The sequence below is a fragment of the Geotrypetes seraphini genome, chromosome 2 (assembly GCF_902459505.1).
Source record: "Geotrypetes seraphini chromosome 2, aGeoSer1.1, whole genome shotgun sequence".
In the NCBI taxonomy this organism is placed as follows: Eukaryota; Metazoa; Chordata; class Amphibia; order Gymnophiona; family Dermophiidae; genus Geotrypetes; species Geotrypetes seraphini.
Window position 1 is genome coordinate 471,860,540 of NC_047085.1, and position 22,472 is coordinate 471,883,011.

General features: G+C 41.6%; 1 protein-coding gene across 6 annotated transcripts in view; it reads right to left on the bottom strand.

Moving 5' to 3' along the window:
• GALNT11 (polypeptide N-acetylgalactosaminyltransferase 11) overlaps nt 1-22,472 on the bottom strand; it is a 116,716-nt gene that overhangs the window by 39,318 nt on the left and 54,926 nt on the right. For 5 of the 6 annotated variants that reach the window (XM_033931666.1, XM_033931669.1, XM_033931667.1 and 2 more), the window contains exons 5-7: nt 13,847-13,972; nt 9,462-9,711; nt 2,407-2,524 (exon numbers count right to left, since the gene is read on the bottom strand). In XM_033931666.1, the coding sequence (XP_033787557.1) occupies nt 2,407-2,524; nt 9,462-9,711; nt 13,847-13,972 (494 nt within the window). Of the gene's footprint in view, nt 1-2,406; nt 2,525-9,461; nt 9,712-13,846; nt 13,973-20,340; nt 21,525-22,472 lie in introns of those variants that run through there. The other variant, XM_033931672.1, reaches the window with a different exon arrangement.

The following is a 22,472-nucleotide window of genomic DNA, read 5'->3' on the forward strand; positions in this document are numbered from 1 at the left end:
GACAAAACCAACTTGATCAGGATATATCAGCACACGAATACATGTTTATACTAGAGAGTTGCGCGGGGACAGAAATCCCACCCGTCCCCACCCGTCCCCGCCAAAGTCCCACCCGTCCCCGTGAGGAATCCCACCCGTCCCCATAAGGATTCCCTCCGTCCCCATCCGTCCCCGCGAGGAATCCCCTCCGTCCCCACCCGTCCCCGCGAGGAATCCCCTCCGTCCCCGCCCGTCCCTATAAACTTCAGAAATAGTTATTTCATTTAATTATGCTACTGAATTAAAGGCTCTGGTAGAAACCCATTTACAAATAAGCAAAAAGACTTTATTAATTTGAAAATATTAATTGGGAAGAATACATACTTTGCAAATGGGTTTCTACCAGAGCCTCTAATGTTTATAAATTTTTATCAACACAACTAATATACTACTTTATCCTGAAGCAAAATAAAAAAAAAGAAATATAATTCTTTTCCTACCTTTGTTGCCTGGTTTCTGCTTTCCTCATGTTCTCATTCAATTCCTTCCATCCACTGTCTCTCTTCCTTCTGCATCTTCCATTTGCTCTGTTACTGTGCCTCTCCCTTTCTTCCCCCTTCCAAATTGGTCTGGCACCCATCTTCTTCTCTCCGCTCCCCCCATAGTCTGGCATCTGTCTTCTTCCCTGCCAGCGTCTTCTCCCTACTCTCTCTTCCCCATTTCCTTTCAGCGTCCTTCTCCCCCCATCTTCCCCATGTCCTGTCAGCGTCCTTCTCCACCCCCCCCCCGTCTTCCCCATGTCCTTTCAGCGTCCTTCTCCACCCCTTTGTCTTCCCCATGTGCTTTCAGCATCCTTCTCCCCCCTCTGTCTTCCACAAGTGCTTTCAGAGTCCTCCCCCCCCCCGCCCTTCCCATGGCCTTTCAGCGTCCTTCTCCACCCCTTTGTATTCCCCATGTGCTTTCAGCGTCCTTCTCCCTCCTCTGTCTTCAAGTGCTTTCAGAGTCCTTCCCCCCCCTCCCGTCTTCCCCCCCCCTCCCGTCTTCCCCATGGCCTTTCAGCGTCCTTCTCCCCACTCCTTCTCTACCGCCCCGGGTGCAGCACAGCCGGCCAGGTCCCCTTACTTTTGTGGCACTTCCCCGACCGACTGACAACAGCCCCGGTCCGACAAACCTCCCTGCCCTTAACTGCGAATCTAAATTACCTTATTACAGCTGCTGTAAGAAGATAATTTAGATTCGCGGCTACAGGGCAGGGAGGATTGTCGGACCGGGGCTGTTGTCGGTTGGTCGGGGAAGTGCCACAAAAGTAAGGGGACCTGGCCGGCTGTGCTGCAACCGGGGTGGGGTGTGGCGGGGCGGACCGCCCTCTCCCTTGGTAGCCACTCGAACCGCGAGGCTACTCTCCTCCTTACCTGCACTGCCTGCAGCACAGAGCCAAACGGAAGTCTTCCCGACATCAGCGCTGACGTCGGAAGGAGGGAGGGCTTTGTTTAAGCCCTCCCTCCCCTCCGACGTCAGCGCTGACGTCGGGAAGACTTCCGTTCGGCTCTGTGCTGCAAGCAGAGAAGGTAGGGAGAAGAGCCGCGCGACTGAGTACATCCAGCCCCGCAGGAACCCCGTGACCCTCGGAGGCGTCCCCACGGGATCCCCGCGACCCTAGGGGCGTCCCCACGGGATCCCCGCGACCCTAGGGGCGTCCCCACGGGATCCCCGTGACCCAAAGGGGGAACCCGCGGGATTCCCGTCATCCCCGTTCCCGTGCAGCTCTGTAGTTTATACAGAGCACTATTTGGATATTATACTAGTGCATCCCCGAAACTCAAAGGAATGACAGCTTTTATTGCTAGAGTGATGCTTCTGGGCAAGAAAGTCATTCTAACTAATTGGCTCTCCTGCAACCCGCTGTCCTATGGTCAATGGCGGTCGTTGATGATTGTCCATGCCTTTTTGGAACGCAGACACTTTGGTACCCTTGATGCAGGACTAGGCCGCCACTTCTGTTTGATCTGAGAACGTTTTTGGATGGATCTTACTCCTCGCGCTCGAAGTCGACTCTTGAACTTGTGATATTATAGATCCTTTGTGTTGATTGCTCTGGATTTGCTGTTCAACCTTGGGATTTGGGAGAGGGGGTGGCGTGGGAGGGTTTGGGGGTAGGGAAATGTATTGTGCACTTTTGTAAGACTTCAGTTATGCTTTATTGTTTACATTTCTAGCACTTCTTTGAAACTTTAATAAAAAATATTTGAACATACATGATTTCTCCATGGGTCAGCAGATCTTTTAAAACATACTGCTGAAATTAAGTCCCAAACTGGACATTTCAATTCTGATCCTGAAGGGCTAAGTAAAATGGGCCTTACAATGAATGACTGTACTCGGAGATACTGCATAGCAACTGAAATACAACATTTCAACCAGAATTACCCGAAAGGATATTTCCAAGTTTTCTCCACCCCAGATATCCATGCCACTGTCATATTGACCAAGTTCATTAAAATATTCGCGATCCATTGCAAATAAACCTCCTGCCATTGTTGGTGACCTAGAAAGAAAACACAGTGGATGCTAATGTTTAACATTAACTTCATGACCAAGCTATAATGTATTGTAACTTAAGAGTTTTTAAAGCATTAACATGTCCAGATGCAGGATTAATCATTCACTTTACTCTTCTCTGTAATAGTGCAGTGGTTTGTACACATTTTAAGCAATAAGACACATCAGATTTTGCTAGTGGTTATCATGCATGAGATCAAGGGCCAACAACTACGTGATTAGCAATGATGATCCCCTGTAACATATACTCTGGAATGCCTTTGATGCTCTTACATTAATTCTCCCTTAAAAAACATTTGACAGTGAACCTGTATTGTTATGCTTGGAAACTTGGCACAGGGTAGAAGCATCAGCAAGTACCATGGAGCCAAGCTAAAGAATTCTTAAAAGTTCATAATGCACAATTATCAGCCCTACTGAAGTTTCTAAATCTTTTCAAGCTTCTTAAAACAATCCTTACTGATTTTATTCTTTTCACTATAAAAATGAATACCGAATGTTTTCCTTTCTAAAGACGCTGCTGATACTCTGCAATTTCTGATCTCTTTGTAGAGCTGCAGGCAAGACAAAGTTGAAAATAATCTTTCCCATTTGCCTAGCTTTTGCTATGATTCTTTCCTCTAGACCAGTGGTTCCCAACCCTGTCCTGGAGGACCACCAGGCCAGTCGGGTTTTCAGGATAGCCCTAATGAATATGCATGAGAGAGATCTGCATATAATGGAGGTGCCAGGCATGCAAATCTGCTCCATGCATATTCATTAGGGCTATCCTGGAAACCCGACTGGCCTGGTGGTCCTCCAGGACAGGGTTGGGAACCACTGCTCTAGACCGAGACCTTTTTAAGGCCTAAGCTACTCTGAGTTTATTCTATATATATTTTTTTAATAAGGACAGGATTCTTCCCTTCCTAAATGCTTTAATATTTCTTTACAGAGGAGCTGAACAACTACTTTGCAATTGGAGAACTGGTCCTTCTTGGGAACACCCTGTATACAAAAATTATTACTACAGGATTTATTTTTCAAATCTTCAATTTTATTCCAGACATTTCTTTGCATCTACATTTCGTATATACCGCTTCTATTCGAAGTGGTTTTACAGTCAGGTACCCTGAAGTATTTCTTCCTATCTCTCTGGTAGGCTCACAAACTAACCACAGTAACTGAGGCAGGGATTCTAACCACTAGGCCAGGGGTAGGCAATTCCGGTCCTCGAGAGCTGGAGCCAGGTTCAGGTTTTCAGGATATCCACAATAAATATGCATGAGATAGATTTGCATCTCAAGGAGGCAGTGCATGCAAATCCATCTCATACATATTCATTGTGAATATCCTGAAAACCTGACCTGGCTCCGGCTCTCGAGGAATTGCCTATCCCTGCACTAGGCTAATCCTCCACTATCTTGTGTTGCTTTCAGCAGTACACGCTGCTTTTTCAATCTCCATTACTGCTTCTTTGTGCTGCTCAACCTGGTCCTCTCTTTCCTCCCCCCATCCTCAGTTTCTAAATTAAATAAGACAGATTTAAACATCTCCTGTATACAATTTTAAAAAAGGAGAGGTCCTCTGGAGGGAAATTTTTCTTTTCATAAGAACATAAGAGTTACCATACTGGGACAGACTGAAGGTTCATCAAGTTTAGTAAAACAGATTGTATGCTACTTATATTAGGAATAAGAGGTAGACTGGTGATATTTAACATATTTATAAATGATCTGGAAACTGGAATGACAAGTGAGGTAATTAAATTTGCAGATGACACAACACTGTTAAAACACACATGTACTGTGAAAATTTGCAGGAAGACCTTAGGAAATTGGAAGACTGGGCATTCAAATGGCAGATGAAATTTAATGTGGACAAATGCAAAGTGATGCACATTGGGAAGAATAAGCCAAATCATAGTTACCCAAGAAAAAAGATCTAGGCGGGACTGGCTCAACCTGTAGACCAGGTGATAAAGGGCACCAAAATCCCAGTACAGTCTACCTTCAAACTTCTAGAAGGATAGATGCTGGACTAGGATTTCAGCACCCTTTCTCATCACTTCCTGAGCAAGCGGGAGAGGGGGGCCTGAAAGACAGCGGGAAATACTGGATCACAGGTGGGTTTAGAGGAGGAAGAAAAGAGATACCAGATTGCGGAGGTGGAGGCGTCAATGCAAAAGTTGGATCAGGACACCACAGTCCTTCGAGCCAATCCTGGATCTAGGTGTCAGTAGACAATACACGGAAATCTTCTGCACCCAGTATGTTGTGGTGGCAAAAAAGCAAACGGGATGCTAGGATTTATTACGAAAGGGTGGTAAATAAGACCAAGAATACAGTATCGCTTTATGGTGTGACCTCACCATGAGTACCATATTCAATTCTGGTTGTCGTATCCCAAAAAAGATATAGAGAGGAATCTTTCCCTATTATGTAACTGGGAGTTTCAAGGTTTACACACAATTGGTGATTTATATGAGAAAGGGATCACGAGATCCTTTCAGCAACTCAAATCTCTAAATTCGCTCCCGAACAGAGATTTTTATTTACAAGTCTGACATTTGTTATTTTCTTATTCTCTTAAGGTATGGCTTTGGACAGAAATTACACCTTTGGAATAATTTTTTTGGGGAGGGTCGAATCAAAGAAAGCTCATCACAATTACATGCTTAAATGGGACAAGATTTAGGCTGTATAAGGCAAGATAAAGACTGGATAACCATGCATGAAAATGCTCATAAAATCTCTCAGCCAATTTGATTGAACAGAGGTTCAAGGTATTATATAGGTGGTAATTGTATCAATCCCGTATAGTGAATTTTGCTATTGGTAAGACTGAGCCATGTTGGCGAGGGTACGCAGGTAAGGGGTGGACATGCCCTCTGATACAGACAATTTGGTCTCAATGCACCCAACTTTTTTCAGATATGCTCCAAGTCTGGGTTCCCTTATAGTGAAGTTATTCTTACTACAATGGCAGCGACCTGACTCATAAAATCAATATTTTAAGGTATTGAAGGCTTGTAGAGCTGTCTCTCACACAGAAGTAGCAAGATTTTGGAATATACAGAATAGCCCGTCTCAAGATCAGATTGTGCATAGTCTGTGGCAAGCATACTACTTGATAAGCTGACTGAATTACACTGCAACTACCGTATATACTCCAATATAAGTTGATCCGAATATGTCCAAAAAAGGAGGAAAAATGGTTGACTCGAATATAAGTTGGGCGGCTTAATATTCAAGTGTCCTGCCCTGCCAGGTTCTGCACTCAGCCCCCCTCCCTGCCAAGATCTGCACCCAGCCCCCTTCCCTCCCTGCCCTGCACTTAATCCCATTTCCTACCAGGCTGTGAATCAGGCCCCTTCTCCCTGCCAGGCTCTGAACACTGTCCCACCTTCCTTCCCTGTACCCTCTTCCCCCTAAAAAGAGCCAGCCTCATCAGTGATGTCACAATGGCTTGACTGTCCTGTATTCCCCTCTGCCCTCTAACCCAGCCAGCAGATTAACCATTCTCCTTAACTTAAACCACCTAGTGGTAAGCCGGGACAGGAGGGATCCCTCCCATCTCCTGCCCCAGCCGACACTAATAATTATCACCCTCCCTCCTATACCTGTTCCCTGGTGGTCCAGCGTGAAATTCTGAAGATTTAAAGGTAGTAGCCAGCAGTTCACTCGGGCCGGCATCCAGGAGCAAGCTTTCCGTGCTCCCGGCCATCCCTGCACCGCTCCTTGATAGGTGCTGCGAGAACCGCAAATCCCGTGAGAACTTGCGGCAGCCTATCAAGGAGCGGCGCAGGGCCGGCCGGGAGCATGAAAAAGCTTGCTCCTGCATGCCGGCCCGGGTGCACCGCTGGCTACTACCTTTACAATCTTCAGGAAGATTTCAGCATGGGATACACGCTGGACCACCAGGGAGGGAAGCAAGGGAGGGAAGGAGGGAGGGTAGTAATTATTAGTGTCGGCCGGGGCAGGAGACGGGAGGGATCCCTCCTGTCCCGGCCTAAGGCATGCCTGCAGAAAGTCTGGGAGGGTTTTGAGTGGTCACTGGGGGATGACCCGAATATAAACCGGGACCCCCATTTTTGGGCCAATTTTTTGGCACAAAAATCCCGGTTTATATTCAAGTATATATGGTACTTCAATGCATTTCAGAAAAGATGGAAACCTTTTGTTTTGTGGTACCAATGATGTAAGACCTCCTGACACTGTCAGCTAAAGCTGTTCCTTGCGTGCCACTCAATACTTATGGTTATCCCTGTAGGAGGGATAACCCCACTGTTTCTCTCTGTTACTAACTTTACTATTACTGGAGTGTACTAACAGACTCATGTTCTTTCTCTCTTTTTTAGTTATGTATTTGGGTGGGAAGGAGGTTGGCATATGATATTGTATTGAATTGTATTATATATTATTTTATTCTTCGCTGATGACTGTATTATTCTTGAGTTTAGAGTTTTGTTAAAGAATTTGAAAAATGATTTTATAAAGATTAATTAATAAAAAGATATAGAGGAATTAGAAATGGCTCAAAGAAGAGCAACCAAAATGATAACGGAGGTGGAACAACTCTCATATGAAGAAAACCTAAAGAGACTAGGGCTCTTCGGCTTGGAAAAGAGACGGCTGAGAAGAGATATGATTGGAGTCTACAAAATCCTGAGTGGTAAAAATTAACTGGGTAAAAGTTAATTGGTTTTTACTCTTTCAAAAAGTACAAAGACTAGGAGACGCTCAATTAAATTACATGGACATGATTTCAAAACAAATAAGAGGAAATTTTTTTTCAAACAATTGTTAAACTCTGGAACTCATTGCCAGTGGATGTGTAATGGTTAGCGTATCTGGGTTTTAAAAAAAAAGGTTTGGATAAGTTTTTGGAGGAAAAGTCCATAGTCTGCTATTGAGACATAGGGGGAAGGCATTTCCTGGAATTGGTAGAATGAAATGGTACTTCTGACCTGGACCTTCCACCTGACTGTTGGAAACACTATACTGGGCCAGATGGACCACTGGTCTGAATCAGTATGGCTCTTCTTATGTTCTTATGAAATGAAATGGATTAATGGTGAAAAAACCCTGATCAGGTGTCCAAGTCTAAGGGTCAGTGGGCCTCAGAAAGTCAAAGAAAACTTGGCTGAAAAGCCTGACTGAAAATAAAAGGGGAGGGGGCGGGTGCACTCACCCCACCGTGAGACACGTAAACACCTACACACTCATAATTTAAGGAAATTAGCACTGCAAAACTGTGAACAGCACACTGAAATATGTGCTGTGCGGAGGAACTGAAAAAAAACATGCACACTTGCTCCATGGAAAAAGAAAACAGAACTGAGCAGGACTTGTGCAGTGATGGTGGCCAAGAAGACATGTGCATGCTTACTGCACCAGGCTTTGTTGGATAACGTCACCCATCAGTAAGAACATAACAACTGCTTTACTGGGAGTTCAAAGGACCATCAAAGCCCAGTATCCTGTTTCCAACAGTGGCCAACCCAGGCCACAAATACCTAGCTAGATCCCAAGTAGTAAAACAGATTTTATGTTGCTTATCCTAGGAAAAGCAGCGGATTTCCACAAGCCATCTCAATAATGGCTTATGGACTTCTATGTCAGGAAAATACCCAAACCTTTTTTAAACCCTGCTAAGCTAACTGATTTCACCATATTCTCCAGCAACAATTTCCAGAGTTTAATTACACGTTGTATGAGGAAATATTTTCTATTTTTTTGTTTTTTAAAGTACTACTTAGTAGCTTCACCACATGGCCCCTAGTCCTAGTATCTTTGGAAAAAGTAAACAAGTGATTCCCGATAGGACCCATTTTGCCCTTTATACTGGCTTTCTCAAGGGTTCCAAAGTGGCGCTGCATCTATTTTTGGCTGCATCAGTGGCGTACCTAGCATATGTGACACCCGGGCCCATCATTTTTTGACACCTCCCCCCCATCTATATGAAAAATATGATTTTTAGTAACAATCCATATATCGTACAACAAGGGTGTACCTAGGAAAAGGCAGCATCTTAAACACTGCAGTGAACACTAGAACACCAACACATACATTGTAAAACTAAACAAGCTAGATCTCGCACAGTCAATTGATCCTGTAGTCAATGCCAACTGAAAACTATGTCCTTTTCATACACACAGAACAGAGATACACCCTTGCCCAATATGGAATAATCACAAACTAAAAATAGAAATATGTAGACAAAAGTTAAACAGAACCGCCAAGAAACCAGACTCTGCATACAATGCAACACCATAACACCACAAAAACAGTGACACATGTCACCTAATACTGTGCAAAATATAAAGACAGTAGATGTAAATTTGAAAAAACTGATATATAACAATCACCACTTTACAAATTAACAAATAAAAATAAAACAAATAATGAGAAATAAGAAAATACCATTTTATTGGACTAATCCATTTTTCAATTAGCTTTCAGAGGCCAAATCTTTCTTCAGAACAGTACAGTATACTGCTGTTATGGTATCCTGTCCTGACCTGAGGAAAGGGGTTTAGTCCAAAAATTTGCTTTATTTCCATTTCCTATTTATAAACTTTTATCAATACAGTTACAATACTACTTGATTCTGGCCTACCTTTCACAAAGCTGCGATTCTAGAAACGGCACCATTGCGTGATTGGCACGCGATCGGCAGTCATGTTTTGGGCGGACGCCCACAATGGCATCATTTATAGAATTTCACTCTGTGCATTCTTCTTTCTTTACAATCGCTTCTTTCCTGTCCTCCTACTTACCCTTGCAATCCCTCCTTCTATCTTTCCTCTCTTTAACCCAATACTAGATGTGAAATTCTAAGTGCACACAGAAGACTTATGGAAGCACACATCTGGATTAATTACCTTTACCTTGAACTGAATTGCAAATATTCCTTTTGAATATAAATGGCAAAAACCTTACTTGAATGGAGCAGAGACACCTTCAGATTTCTCCAGTTCTGAGAAAGGAACAGGATCCCATTTGAAGTGCAAACCCCAGTTGAATCCTCCACGTACAATAGGAGAGGAACTGTAGATGAGCGTGTCAGCGCTGATAATATCAATCACAGGGCACACCACTGTCTTGTGGTCTTCTTTGATTGGAGTCAGTAAAGGCTGTAACCATACTTCATTAACTTCGCAGTGACTGTCTAGGAATACAAGCACTTTCCCTGAGAGAACACACAGAAGGGGGAAAAAAAACCACACACATCACCTACGCCATTCATTGTCCAGAAACTGGTCAGATCTTAAAAAACTGGATCCACACAACGTTGCAAACATGCAGCTAAAAAGACTGGCTCACACTGGACTAAGGCCCAGATTCTCAAAACTTTAACGCCGTCGCTAAACTGCTTTCCGGCGGTTTAGCAACGGAATTATCAAAAGGGATTATTTCCCTCTTTAGCGAGGATTCTAGCAGTCTCCGACACTGACATGCAAAAGGGTTCCAACATTGAAATGAGCCCTTCGGTGGATTCTTAACAAATGCCGAGCCATTTTTTAAAAGCGGCATTGGCTTTTGGTAGCTAAAAAAAATGATTGGTCCAGGGGTGCCGGTCAGTGTCAAAACTGCTAGAAACCCGTGTGTTGTGATGCAGCAGGAGAGATGCCCATTCTCTCTGCTGCATCACAACACCCCCTTCCCGGCATCAACGGCGGCAAACACCACCCTCCTTCCAGAACGGTGGAACACCCCCCTGCAGCAAGAGAGATGCCCACACTCTCCCGCTGCACTAAAATCCCCACCGCGACTTACCAAACACCCCCTCCCCCCCGCAGTGGGAGAGATGGCCACTCTCCCCTGCTGGCAAGTAACCTCCCCCCTGCTGTTTCTGCAAGATGCACCGGGGAGGGGCCTGAGGCTCTGATTTGCCCAGGTTGTATAAGGCCCCTCCCATGGGAGGGACTTTAAACAACTAGGGCCAATCAGAACTTCAGGCATCTCCCCAGACAAATCATGAAGGGGCCTAAGGCTCTGATTGGCCCGGACGCCTAAAGCCCCTCCTAAGGGGCATCCGGGCCAATCAGAGCCAACGGGGAAGAGTGGGCATCTCGCCTGCTGCCGGGGGTGGTTGGGTCACAGTGGTTACTTGTCAGGTCACGGCGGGTAGTTAGTGCAGCAGGAGAGAGTGGGCATCTCTCCTGCTGCTGGAGGAGAGGTCGGTAGTGCAGCGGGAGAATGCGGGCATCTCTCCCGCTGTTGCTGTATTTTTGTTTAGGGGATGTTTTTTTATGGCAGCGTTGAAAGCATTTTTTCTGCGCATGTGCCCATCAGTGATGGGCACATGCAAATTAGGAAATCTTCGCTGCCGTCCGCCAACCTCATTTGCATGTGTTATTTTTTAAGAATGTCTCGGGTTTTTGGATTCGGTATCTAAACAGCTGCGTTAGCAGACTGTCGCTTTTTAACGCAGGTTTATGAAAATCCTGCTCTAAGTGCCCTCAGTTCAGCATTGCTTATACAGAAATGATTTGGATGGGGGCATTGTCAGAAGGAAACCTTTTCCAGTACTTCAAACCTCACCATCAAATTACATAAAAGAACTTTTTGGAAGTCAGTACTCTGGATTGATGAAACAAAAATTGAACCTCTGTAGCCACTACCCCATAATATACATCTTGAGAAAAAAGGGTGAAGCATCTGAATACCCTCCCAAACAGCACAGGAGTGGATGTCTGCTTTAGGGCAGTATGGTGACCAGTAGCAAAGGAAACAAACACGGTAAATGATGGCAGATAAAAGACCTACATGGACAATCCTGTCTTCCCAAAAGGTGGCCTGAGCCACACCCACCATTCCATGCAGATTGCACTCCCTCATGATTAAACAGTGGTAAATAAAACAGGGCAATTGGTAAGTCACCATGCCAACCACATATAGGCAAAATACTACAATAGCAGGGTTTTATTATTATGGCTACAGCAGTCACGTTTATTATGAATACATGATTAAAATGAATAATTCCACAATATTGCTAACTAACATTTTATTTCCTAATTTTAGTTTTTAGATAGCACTTGAATATCCCCAATCCAGCTTGTGCTATAGGAAAGAACGTAACACTCTGGATTCTATATATGGCACTCAAAATTTTGTGTACCATTGTTCAAAAGTAGGCTGAAAACCCACCTTTTTGAGATAGCCTTCAACTCATTATTCTACTCCCCCACTGCCCCTCTGCTCAGCAACCTAGCCAGCAGTTTAACCATCCACTTTAACCATTCATCGAATAACCACTTATTCGACAAATTTATCTAATCCTTCAATTCCGCCCATCTCTTACCTCTTCTTATACACTCGTTCTTCCTTCCCTACCACCCCATTCACTCAACTGTCTTCCACACCTTCCCAAATCTAACTGTACTTACAGCAACTCTTGTTGTATACCGTCTTGAACTGAAAAGTATGACGGGATATAAATAAAGCTATTATTATTGTTATTATCATTATCCCCTACTAACTGTAACCCCTACCCAGCATCCTGTTTCTCTGTCTTGACTGATTAGATTGTGAGCTCATTAGAGTAGGGACTGTCTCTTTTTTGACTCTGTACAGCTCTGCGTACATCTGATAGCGCTCTAGAAATAATTACCTAATAGTAGTCATTTCAACCTTAAGATGTCTTCCACTACTCCTCCCCACCGAGATACATATCACCCGCATTCGTAGCAGATTAAATGAATGTGATACACATACTTGATTCTCATCTTTTTTTGCTAATTTGGGAACACAGACTATAGAATTTCTGCCTGGCACGGGCCTTACATCTAAGCACTGCTCCTGCCCATCAATACACATCAACAGCCATGAGCTATTTAGAGATTCTCTCTGTTCATCCCACCCAATTTTGAATTTCATCAGTTTTTCACTCTTTTCTAAAATTGCAGAGGAAGAAACTGCATATCATCTCTCCTCTAAATTCATTACCTGTTCCTTTCATCCCATTCCACTCAGCTCTATTTCCCCTTTAATCTTTCTATTTGTCACATTCTCAATCCATCACTTTCCATTGTAACTATTCTTGATGTCTTTCAATATGCTGTATCTGTTTTAAGCTGATATCGGGATTGTCTTCGGCTTACTTTTTTCCTCATTTTGTGTTGCATAAACCATCAAGAGAAACTAGAAACTTCTACTTATATGCTTATCCAAAAATTAATGGGTGTAGATATAAGACCTTCTTAGATAGGACCCTAGCATTTCAAGCTGGTAGGCAACAATCTTGGTTAGGTAAATGTATTTAGCAAGCTATGTTATCCTATTGCAGTTTTCGGAAATGAATTAAGATCACTTTGTTCGATAAGTTTATTACTTGCTGAGTTTTATTATTGAAATTCTATTTTAAAAATATTTGTATTTTTTACTGTATTATTGCATTTTGCTGATTGTCCAGCTCTTTTTAGTGTAAACCGCCTAGAACTTTTGGTTATGGTGGTATAAAAGAATAAAGTTATTATTATTACAAACCTCAAAAAAACCTTCAGCGGACCTTACCTACCCTTCCAACTATAGCCCTGAATTCCCTCCTCTCTTTCACATCCAAGCTATTTGAAAGTGATGTGTTCCATCTCAAGCTCTCTTGGATCCACTCAAAATCTGGCTCACACTGTAGAGAAATAGCTAGTGACCAGCTCCTGGTCAGATCCTAGAGCTTGCACACAATCCTCATCTTTCTTGATATGGCTGCTGCATTTGCCAGTGTTGGATCACTACCTACTCCTTGATACGCTGCCCTCATTTGGGTTTTAGGGCTCTGTTCTGTCTTGGCTTTCTTCTTAATCTTCCCATCACACTATATTCAAGTGGACCCTCCTGCACTGCTATTTATCAGTCAGTGTACCTCAGGGCCCACTTCTCTTTTATACTCTGGTATCCTCACACAAATTTCAGTACCATCTTTATGCTAATGACTCCTAGATCTACCTATGTCTGAAATTTCACCGAGTCTCAGCCAGCTTATCCGATATTGCTTTCTAGATCTCACTAACATCTGAAACGAAACATGGCCAAGACTGAGTTTCTTATCTTTCTCCTACACCACCTCTTCTCTTTGCCCACTCTCTATTTCTGTGGGTATGTACATATACGTATACATAGTATGCTCATTACTGTCTTTACTCCAAAGTCAAAGATCATCTAGTAACTTAAATTTGTTTCTAGATGATCTTAAAGCATTACAAATATGAATATATTACATTTCAACAAAATGTATTGCTTTTAATGTGTTGGGACAGAAAATGCCAGAATCTGGGCTCTTTTTCCTGGCAACACAAAACCCGTTAAGTGAGATCAATACACTATACCTGTAGCATGAGATGCGCCTATCATCCTTCCACGAATCAGCCCCTCCCTCTTTTCATTTCTTATCATTTTCACTTTAGTGGGCAGATTTGTTCGAATATATTCATCCAGTTCATTCTTTAAGTCAGCTGAAATCAAAACAAAATTGATCATTCATTCATCTGTAAGAAATGTTTTTCTTGAAGTGATACTTTAAGGATTTCAACGCTCACATGAAACCTATTCTGTTTCCAAAATAGCACAGTTAGTCATCTAATTCTGGTTTCTAGACTTAAAAGAATTAGGGGCATGTTTACTAAGTGAGTTAAGAATCTGCCTGTACAACATGTTGACATCCAAAATTTACTCCAGATAGGCACAAAGACTATGCAGTAACTACTGGGGGCAGGACCAGCATTCCCCTTGCAGTTATCAGACAAACTCCCTATCACACATAGTCAACTGCACCTGCACAAACTCTGCTTATTCCACTCAAGTTGTACCATCTTTTAATCATTGTAAACCGCATAGAACTTCACGATCCTGCGATATATAAACTGTTATTATTATTATTACATTTGATAGTGTGTGTTAATTATTGTGTGCCACCGTTATGAGCGGTCCCTGCTTCCTCTCTGCCCATACCTCCCCCACTCCCCCACAATTAGCATGGAATTTTTATTAAATTGATCATTTTAGCACGTAATAATCATTATTGTCAGTCTATTTTATACATTGAATAATGACACTGGCTGGATGGTAGGGGGCGCTATAATGCTGTGATGAAATGGATAGTGTGCAAGACATGTTTGTGGAGTATGTTGTAGCTTTTTCTACATATGAGATGCCTCCTTTTCATGTGATTCTGGATAAATCTAGTTAGCTAATAAAAAATAACCAATTGGAAAAGATCTGTGCAATTGTCATTATTCCCGGGCAACTAAGGGCAGGGTTTGGTAAGTTACCCTGTTCAACATTGCTTAAAGCCAGTGGTTTACATTCAGATACTCAAGTATGTCTCCCTATCTGTTCCAGTAGGCTCATGATCTGACTAACGTACCTGGGACAAAGAAATGTTAACTGACTTGCTGAGGGTCACAAGGAGCAGTACAGAGCTTGAACCTGCAACCTCAGGCCACTCTTCCACACCACTTCTATATTAACAGCACAAACTAAAGCCTATTCTAACTGCTTAGCACTCTTAAACATGCCCTCATTTTCCAAACCCAAAATTCAAGGCAAGTTACATACAGGTACAACAGGCAGTTTAGTTCCCTAAGCAAGATGGCCTGCAGTTTAACAAGGTCTATGTCTGAGCATATAACGCCAATTTTGGTTCAGTAGCATTGGTTACCCGTCTCTGCTCGAATCGAATTTAAAGTGCTCTGTCTGTTCTATAAGATGCGACATACGCAACAGCCTGCAGCGGTAAGTCGTCTTCTTAATATACATCAACCAACTCGGAAGTTGCGATTTGAGGAGCAATACTGTTTAGAAGTGCAATCTTTGGTCACTCAATTTTAGTAGTTTAAGGCGTGTTGTTGTGGAATGCCCTACTGCTTGAAGTAAAGAGAGCCCCTACATTATTAAGCTTGATACAAACAGAATTGTTTGTGTGATACTTTTCAGATTAATCGGTTATTAGCATTATAGTTCTGAAATGAAGTTGATTTTATGTTTATTCAATATTTTATTGTCTTATAGTAGTAGATTTTGTAATTATGAATGTTAACTCGCACAGAACTACAGGATGTAGCGTGTAAGAAATGTTTAAATAAATAAATGTAAAACTCCACAAGCTCTTTACAGATATTTACTTTCAGTTTAGTGCCGATATTTTATGTGCCACGATCACTCCCATTGTAACAATATTTTAATTGTTTGACAAAGTGAAAGGTGCCCAAATGTATACTAAGCTAAACCTCTAGAGTGAATACAATCCGATTTGTATAAGTGAAGAGGACAAATGAAATACAGCTTTCAACACCCAGAATAAACAGTACACACATTCAAGAACTTAGCTGTCCTCTGGGTTATATAATGTCCCTGCTGGCTTCCAAGGCTTTATTAACAATGTTTTCAGAGATATGCTAAGACTTTACAGTCTATGACCCAGAAATATCAAAGAATAGACAAGTTAATTTAATAACGTATTTTTAATGGGTATAACTCAGGGGTAGGCAATTCCGGTCCTCAAGAGCCAGAGCCAGGTCAGATTTTCAGGACATCCACAATGAATATGTATGAGATGGATTTGCATGCACTGCCTCATTGAGATGCAAATCTATCTCATGCATATTTATTGTGGATATCCTGAAAACCTGACCTGGCTCCGGCTCTCGAGGACCGGAATTGCCTACCCATTGTATAACTAATGGGCAGACTGGATGGACCATTCAGGTCTTTATCTGCCATCATTTACTATGTTACAATATGTTATCATATATTTGAGTGTCCAAGTCTGGTATTGCATCTCACTGATGCTTTGTGCTTGTGATGCTCCAGACAGCCATGTTATGAAGTATTTGAATAAGCCCATTAGTAGCCAAGTGAAGCACAACAGTGGCCATTGTCGGTATCATTGGATGGGAAACTACATTTGAATCAGAATTATGGCAAAGTTGTTGGCCATTGTCTATTTGTCTGACTTGAGATGGTTTTCAAATATGACAGAAGCTGGAGAAGACTTGAATTGTTTCCTCCCCCTATAAACTTGCAGAGAAAACTCTCTAAGATCATCACAAATAGAGCACTTCAACGTACCAGGTCCACGCACAATCAAGTTTGAACAAAGTAGAAAAAGATCCTTCTCCTATGCAGAACCAGCCCTCTGGAACTCAGTCTTGTCCAGGTTTTATGATGGATTATTATATTATGCCTTTCGGAAACACCTAAAGATTATTCTATTTCAACAACACTACAGTTCAAACTAATCACGCCTATGACTGTTTCCCATGATACTTTCTCCAGATATAATTCTCTGATCTAAATGGTTACTTTCATGTAATTTTCTTCTGCCATACTTCAGTCATTTCTGAAAACCCTCGCTACTGCTCAGCCATTGACTATATACGCGTACTATAATTCTTGAAAATTTTTGTCATTTGTAAATGGTTAAGTTCATGTACTGTATTTCTCCATATATTGGCCGCCCCCATGTATAGGCCGCAGCAAATGGTTTTCTATGTTTTAAAACCGGTAGATAAGCCACCTCATGGTATTCGCTACAGCTTATCTTACTGGTACATTATCTGCTGGATGGCTGCAGGCTGCCTCCTCGAATCTCACGGCCAGCAGTGCAGGGCAGTTGCGATCTTTTCGGCATCCAGCCTGGCCCCACACCGCTTTCTGAATGGCTGCCATCAGTTCAGTGAGGTACGTATTTCAGGGGGATTTTAAAAAGGTACGTGGGAAGATGATTTTAAAGGTCTAGATAGGCCATCCCATTTAAGTAAGCCACGCCCCATAGGCAGGTTTGTAAAACCCATGTATAGGCCGCAGCCTATATATGGGGAAATACAGCAATCTGCACACCATCACTTCTAAATACCCTTGCTGCTGTATAATCACAAACCACGCAATGTAATTCTCAGAACATTTTGTCATTGTAAGTCATTTAATAAACCTTGTCCAAGCAGTATATCAAATGAAATAAATCCAAATCCAGTAAGTTTATTATCTTCATTTCTGGACTTTTAAATGCTTACACTTTCTACTAACTACACGTTAAGACTTTTAAAGTAATATTTTAAGGAAATAGAGCTGGGGATAATCATTGATTAAATGGAATTAAGCATTTGGTTTCTTTACAGATTTCAGGCTTCTGATTTATTTCTGTAATATATTACAACTAGTAAAGTATTTCTATGTAATTTGCTGTGCCAATCCTTCACTGACCTCTACTTTGTAAAAAATCACATATGACCATCTCTAGGAAAAGGTGAATGAAGTCACCAGATGCAAACCAAAATGAAGTTTTAATGAATTTTGTTAGAGCAAACAATTTGTAATACAAAAGTCCAAACCCTATTCTTTTATGCAAAAAAATATAACTCGGTTATAGAAGTTTAAACATATATTTATTACGTATTTATTTTTAAAATTTGCATTCCACTTATAGCCTAAGTGGATTACAGCATTTACATACATAAATCCAATTATTACTACACCATTACATCACAGACATACAATTCCTACAAAAATAGAAAAAAATCTGCCAAATCTACAGGAATACTCAAACAAATGAGCTTTCAGACTTCAGATTTTGACACAGCCTTAATGTACCATTCAGAGCATTCCATAACCATGGACCTGCCACAGAAATCTCATGTACATGCTCAAATGTTAACTTCATTGTTGATACTCAACTATAAACCAGGATTTTGGGCCCAAAAAATTGGCCCAAAAATGGGGGGTCCCGGTTTATATTCGGGCCAGCGTCCAGCGCACACCCGCCCCCCCCTCCCAGACTTATCGCAGGCTCTGCCAGGCCCTGCACCCTATCCCACCTCCCTGCCCATCTTACCTCAACTGCCGCTGGAATCCCTGGCGGTCCAGAGGTTTAGGGGGCAGGAGCAAGCTATCTGTGCTCCTGCTCCGCTGTTAACCCTGTCATTCACTGCCGTGACTTCCGGCTTCAGCTGCTGAGTGGTACCGAGTGGGAGCGCGCTTTGGCGCTGCTGCTCGCCATCGAGCAGCTTCCTGAATGGCTCCCGTGAATTCTCTGTATAAAGTAAAAATATATTAACCTGCACTTTACTTTTAAAAAGAATTGTGGCTGGTATGAGGGAGACTTGAGAGAGGAGAGGATGAGGGTTATTGTGTAGAACAACTTTCACTATGACGTGACGCGCGTATTGCAAGACCTCGCTCGTTTAGAACAGTCACTACACTTCCGCAGCATCAGAAGGAGAAGAACCATCGGCTTAGTTGTCATGCGCGTATACTGTACGTACTCGTATTGCAAGACCTCACTTGTTTATCAAGTTAAAATTTAATAAAACATTTTGTTCATCTTGCAAAACACTTGAACAAAGTTACTCGCAATCCAAGGTTTTACTGTACTAAGCACTTCCACAGATGAAAGAACATATCTTTTTAAGATATTTTGGTCATTGCCACAGCTGGGAACATGCAATAAATTTCTTGTGAAATTTATTCAAGGGATTTAAATAAGCCAAGCACTCATTTGCTAAAGACCACTAAACTGCCAATTATATGAATAAAATTCACTTTAAGCTACAAAAGAAAAGGCATGCTAAATCTAATATAAATAAAAGAAATAATAAAGCCTAACACTCATTCTGATTGAGCTGCAAAGAATAAATAGGGGCAACTGAAACACAAACACACAAAAGTTAAGATGCAAACATAAGATGACTCATTCTATTAAACTTTTCAAAACCAAAAATTACGTCCTTTTGGACCTGTAATTTAGCCAGATGGCAAACTTTGGATGGGTACAAAGGGCCTGTTTCTGTATAGGATGCCCAGTCTCAGGAGCTGCCTAGGCAGCTTTTGAGAATCACACACGGGCATCCTATATACGCAAGCTCTATGGAGGCATTGTAGGGCGTACTAAGCGCGTGCTAAAACCGCTAGCGCACCTTAGTAAAAGGAGCCCATGGTGTGTCTTTAAGAGGTTATTGGATAGTGAACACCAAAAGCTATGTCACAACTGGATAGGCCAGGTCCATTCTGCCTCTTTGAGTGGGAGGCACAGAGGGGTATCCATTCTAATTCGAAAGAACTTGCAATACAAGGCAAAAACAAAGATTAAATCTAAAGAGTTAATTGGAGTTGATTTATAGGGCAGGAAATATAATCTGATGGAGGTTTATGGTCCCAATATTTATGATACAAGTTTCCTCACTAACTTAACAGCTCATTGTACCTCTTCCTTAGGACAATGTGCTCTCTTAATAGCAGGAGATTTCATTCTTTTATCGGAGCCCAAGATGGATAGATCAGCTCAAACTGGGGGCAAATGGCATGCCATTGTCCTACTTTTGTTGGACATTAAACTTAGTGGACCCATAGTGCTTGCTTCACCCTAACAATCAACATTATACCAATCTCTCAAGGGCACGTGGGAGCTTCTCAAGGATAGATTATATTTTTGTCTCAGCTACAGTATTTATAGATGTGGTTTCTGCCCACAGAGGCCCTCTTGCCATTTCAGATCATTCTCCAATCTGGATAGATCTCCAAGGAGATCCGAACTATCAGCAGATGCAGTCTTGGAAATTCCCCCTCATGTCTCTATCAAGATAAGAGATTTTAAATATATTTAATGGATAAATGGGAATCTTATTGTGAACATAACATTCAGCATGCTGAAGATCCCATATTATTCTGGGAAGCGGAGAAAGTAGTGCTAAGAGGGGATATCATATGTGGCAGATTGGAACAAAAGAATATCTTCTGAGATAATCGCTTTGGAACAGCACTTAGCAAAAACTAAGAATAGATACCGTGCAAGGCCTACCCAGAAGAATAAAGAAATATTTTTGTCAACTCAGTTTACAACTAACTCTTTATTACATGAGCGTACCAGAAAGTAGCACTTTTATAAAAAATTACAATTTTATACATTTGGTAACAAGCCGGGTGAACTTTTAGCTAATGTGGTGAAACTTGGAAGGGTCAATCCCTTAAACGTAAAGATGGTTCAATAGCATCCAGAATAGAAGACAAATCAAATCTTTTTAGATTATTTTACAACCATATATAAGGCAGATGCTGAATTTTGAACTGATATATTCACAAACTATTTAATTCAATCGGTCTCCCTAAGCTAACTGTTGAAGGAGTGCAGAACATTGATTGCCCCCCCCCTTACAGAAATCTGGACACCATTAAAAAGTTGAGTTTGCACTCTGCTCCTAGAATGGATGGGGTTTCTAGTGAATTCTATAAAATACTGAGTTTGAAGATGGGGGGATCACTATTGAAGTTGTTGAATTAGCTACTTGGCCTTGTAGAAAATGACCAAGTGGGATTTATCGGGGGGAGACAATCGGTCCTGAATGTACGAAAAGCCCTACTTGTCCTTTCTTATAGTCAGCAGCACAATATCACTACTTTGTTAGTAAGCCCAGATGCTGCTAAAGCTTTTGATCATGTAATCTGGCACTTTATGTTTCATACGCTAGACTATGTAGGACTCACAGGCTGGTTTCAAGCAGCATTAGAAACTTTGTATAAAGTCACCAGAGTGGCAATAAATGGAATCGGAACAGATACCTTTCTTATAGAGAAGGGAACTCGTCAGGGTTGTCCCTTCTCTCCTTTATTGTTTGTTCTCTCTCTGGAGCCCTTGCTGTGCACACTCAGAAGAAAAGCTCTGGTAAAAGGTTTAGTGGTGGGACAGCATGAATTGAAAACATTGGCTTCTGCAGATGACATTTTGTTGATATTGACAAACCCAGATTACTCATTTTGCTCATCTCCAATACATCACTATATCGCCACATTAAAAGTTAATTTTTTAACATCTGATGTCCAGGAGTTACTATCATCTGTGTTTTCCTTAGGATCCCAAATGAAGGTTCCCTTTAGATTTCATCATATGTATCTCAAAGAACATTCAACATTGACTGATTTTCCAAAATTCAGTGGAGCTGGGCAGTGGATTTGGGATTCCAATTAATGGACAACGTCATAGAAAATGCAATTCACACACTGTTTTCCATCCTGAACCTATGGGAAATGCAATAAAATTATTATGAAAATAATATGTGGCGCCTCAAAAGGCCTTCCTGCTTCATATTACAACAGTAGACTCATGCTCAAAGCGTGGCAGATGGCAGGTGATCCTGAGCCACGTTTTGGAAATGCCCCACTATAGTGACATTTGGAGTCAAATATATACCTACCTATCCTGTTATCTGGAACATGACAATAAAACCCTCTGCACAGTGTATCTTTGGTCTCTATTCGAGCTCAAGGTCACTCAAAAAAGGCCTTAAGCATTTTATTAAATAGTCATCCTTGATGATTCTCAAGTGTATCTTGCAAACATAAATATCACAATTGTCCTCCATTTTGCAGTAGTGCAGACTTAATATGATAAATGTGTTGTCATTAGATTGATCTTATGTAAAAGACCTTCATTTGCCACAAGGAAAACAGTTTCAGGCAGTGTGGGAGCCTTTCTGGGCAATCTTGACGTCAATGGCCCATATTAGAATCTTCAACCTTTGTGTTCATTATTGTTCCAATGCATACTGTGGATTTGTGGTGGGGTGTATAGGAAACATAGAGGTAAAAAAGCAATGCTTTGTTATTCTTATATTTTGTTCATTACTGGACTATATTCTTTTCTTTTTTTTGTTTTGTAATTCTTTATTTTGAACACTCACAAATACAATGGGTGTAACCTTTGAATGGTCCAGTTGAAAGTTATTTGATTGTGCTCAATAAAAATCATTTAATAAAGAACAAGAAAGGATCCAACAAATAAAGCATTACAGTAATCTATAAGTAAAAATACAAAGCATATAGTAACTGAGCAAAATCAGATTCTGCAAAATAAACATGAATCTTCTATAATTGATTAAGATAGTAAAAAGAAGTAGACACCAACTGAGAAATGTGAATAAACATCAATCCAACATCTGACAAAACTTCCAGGCTACGAATGTGATC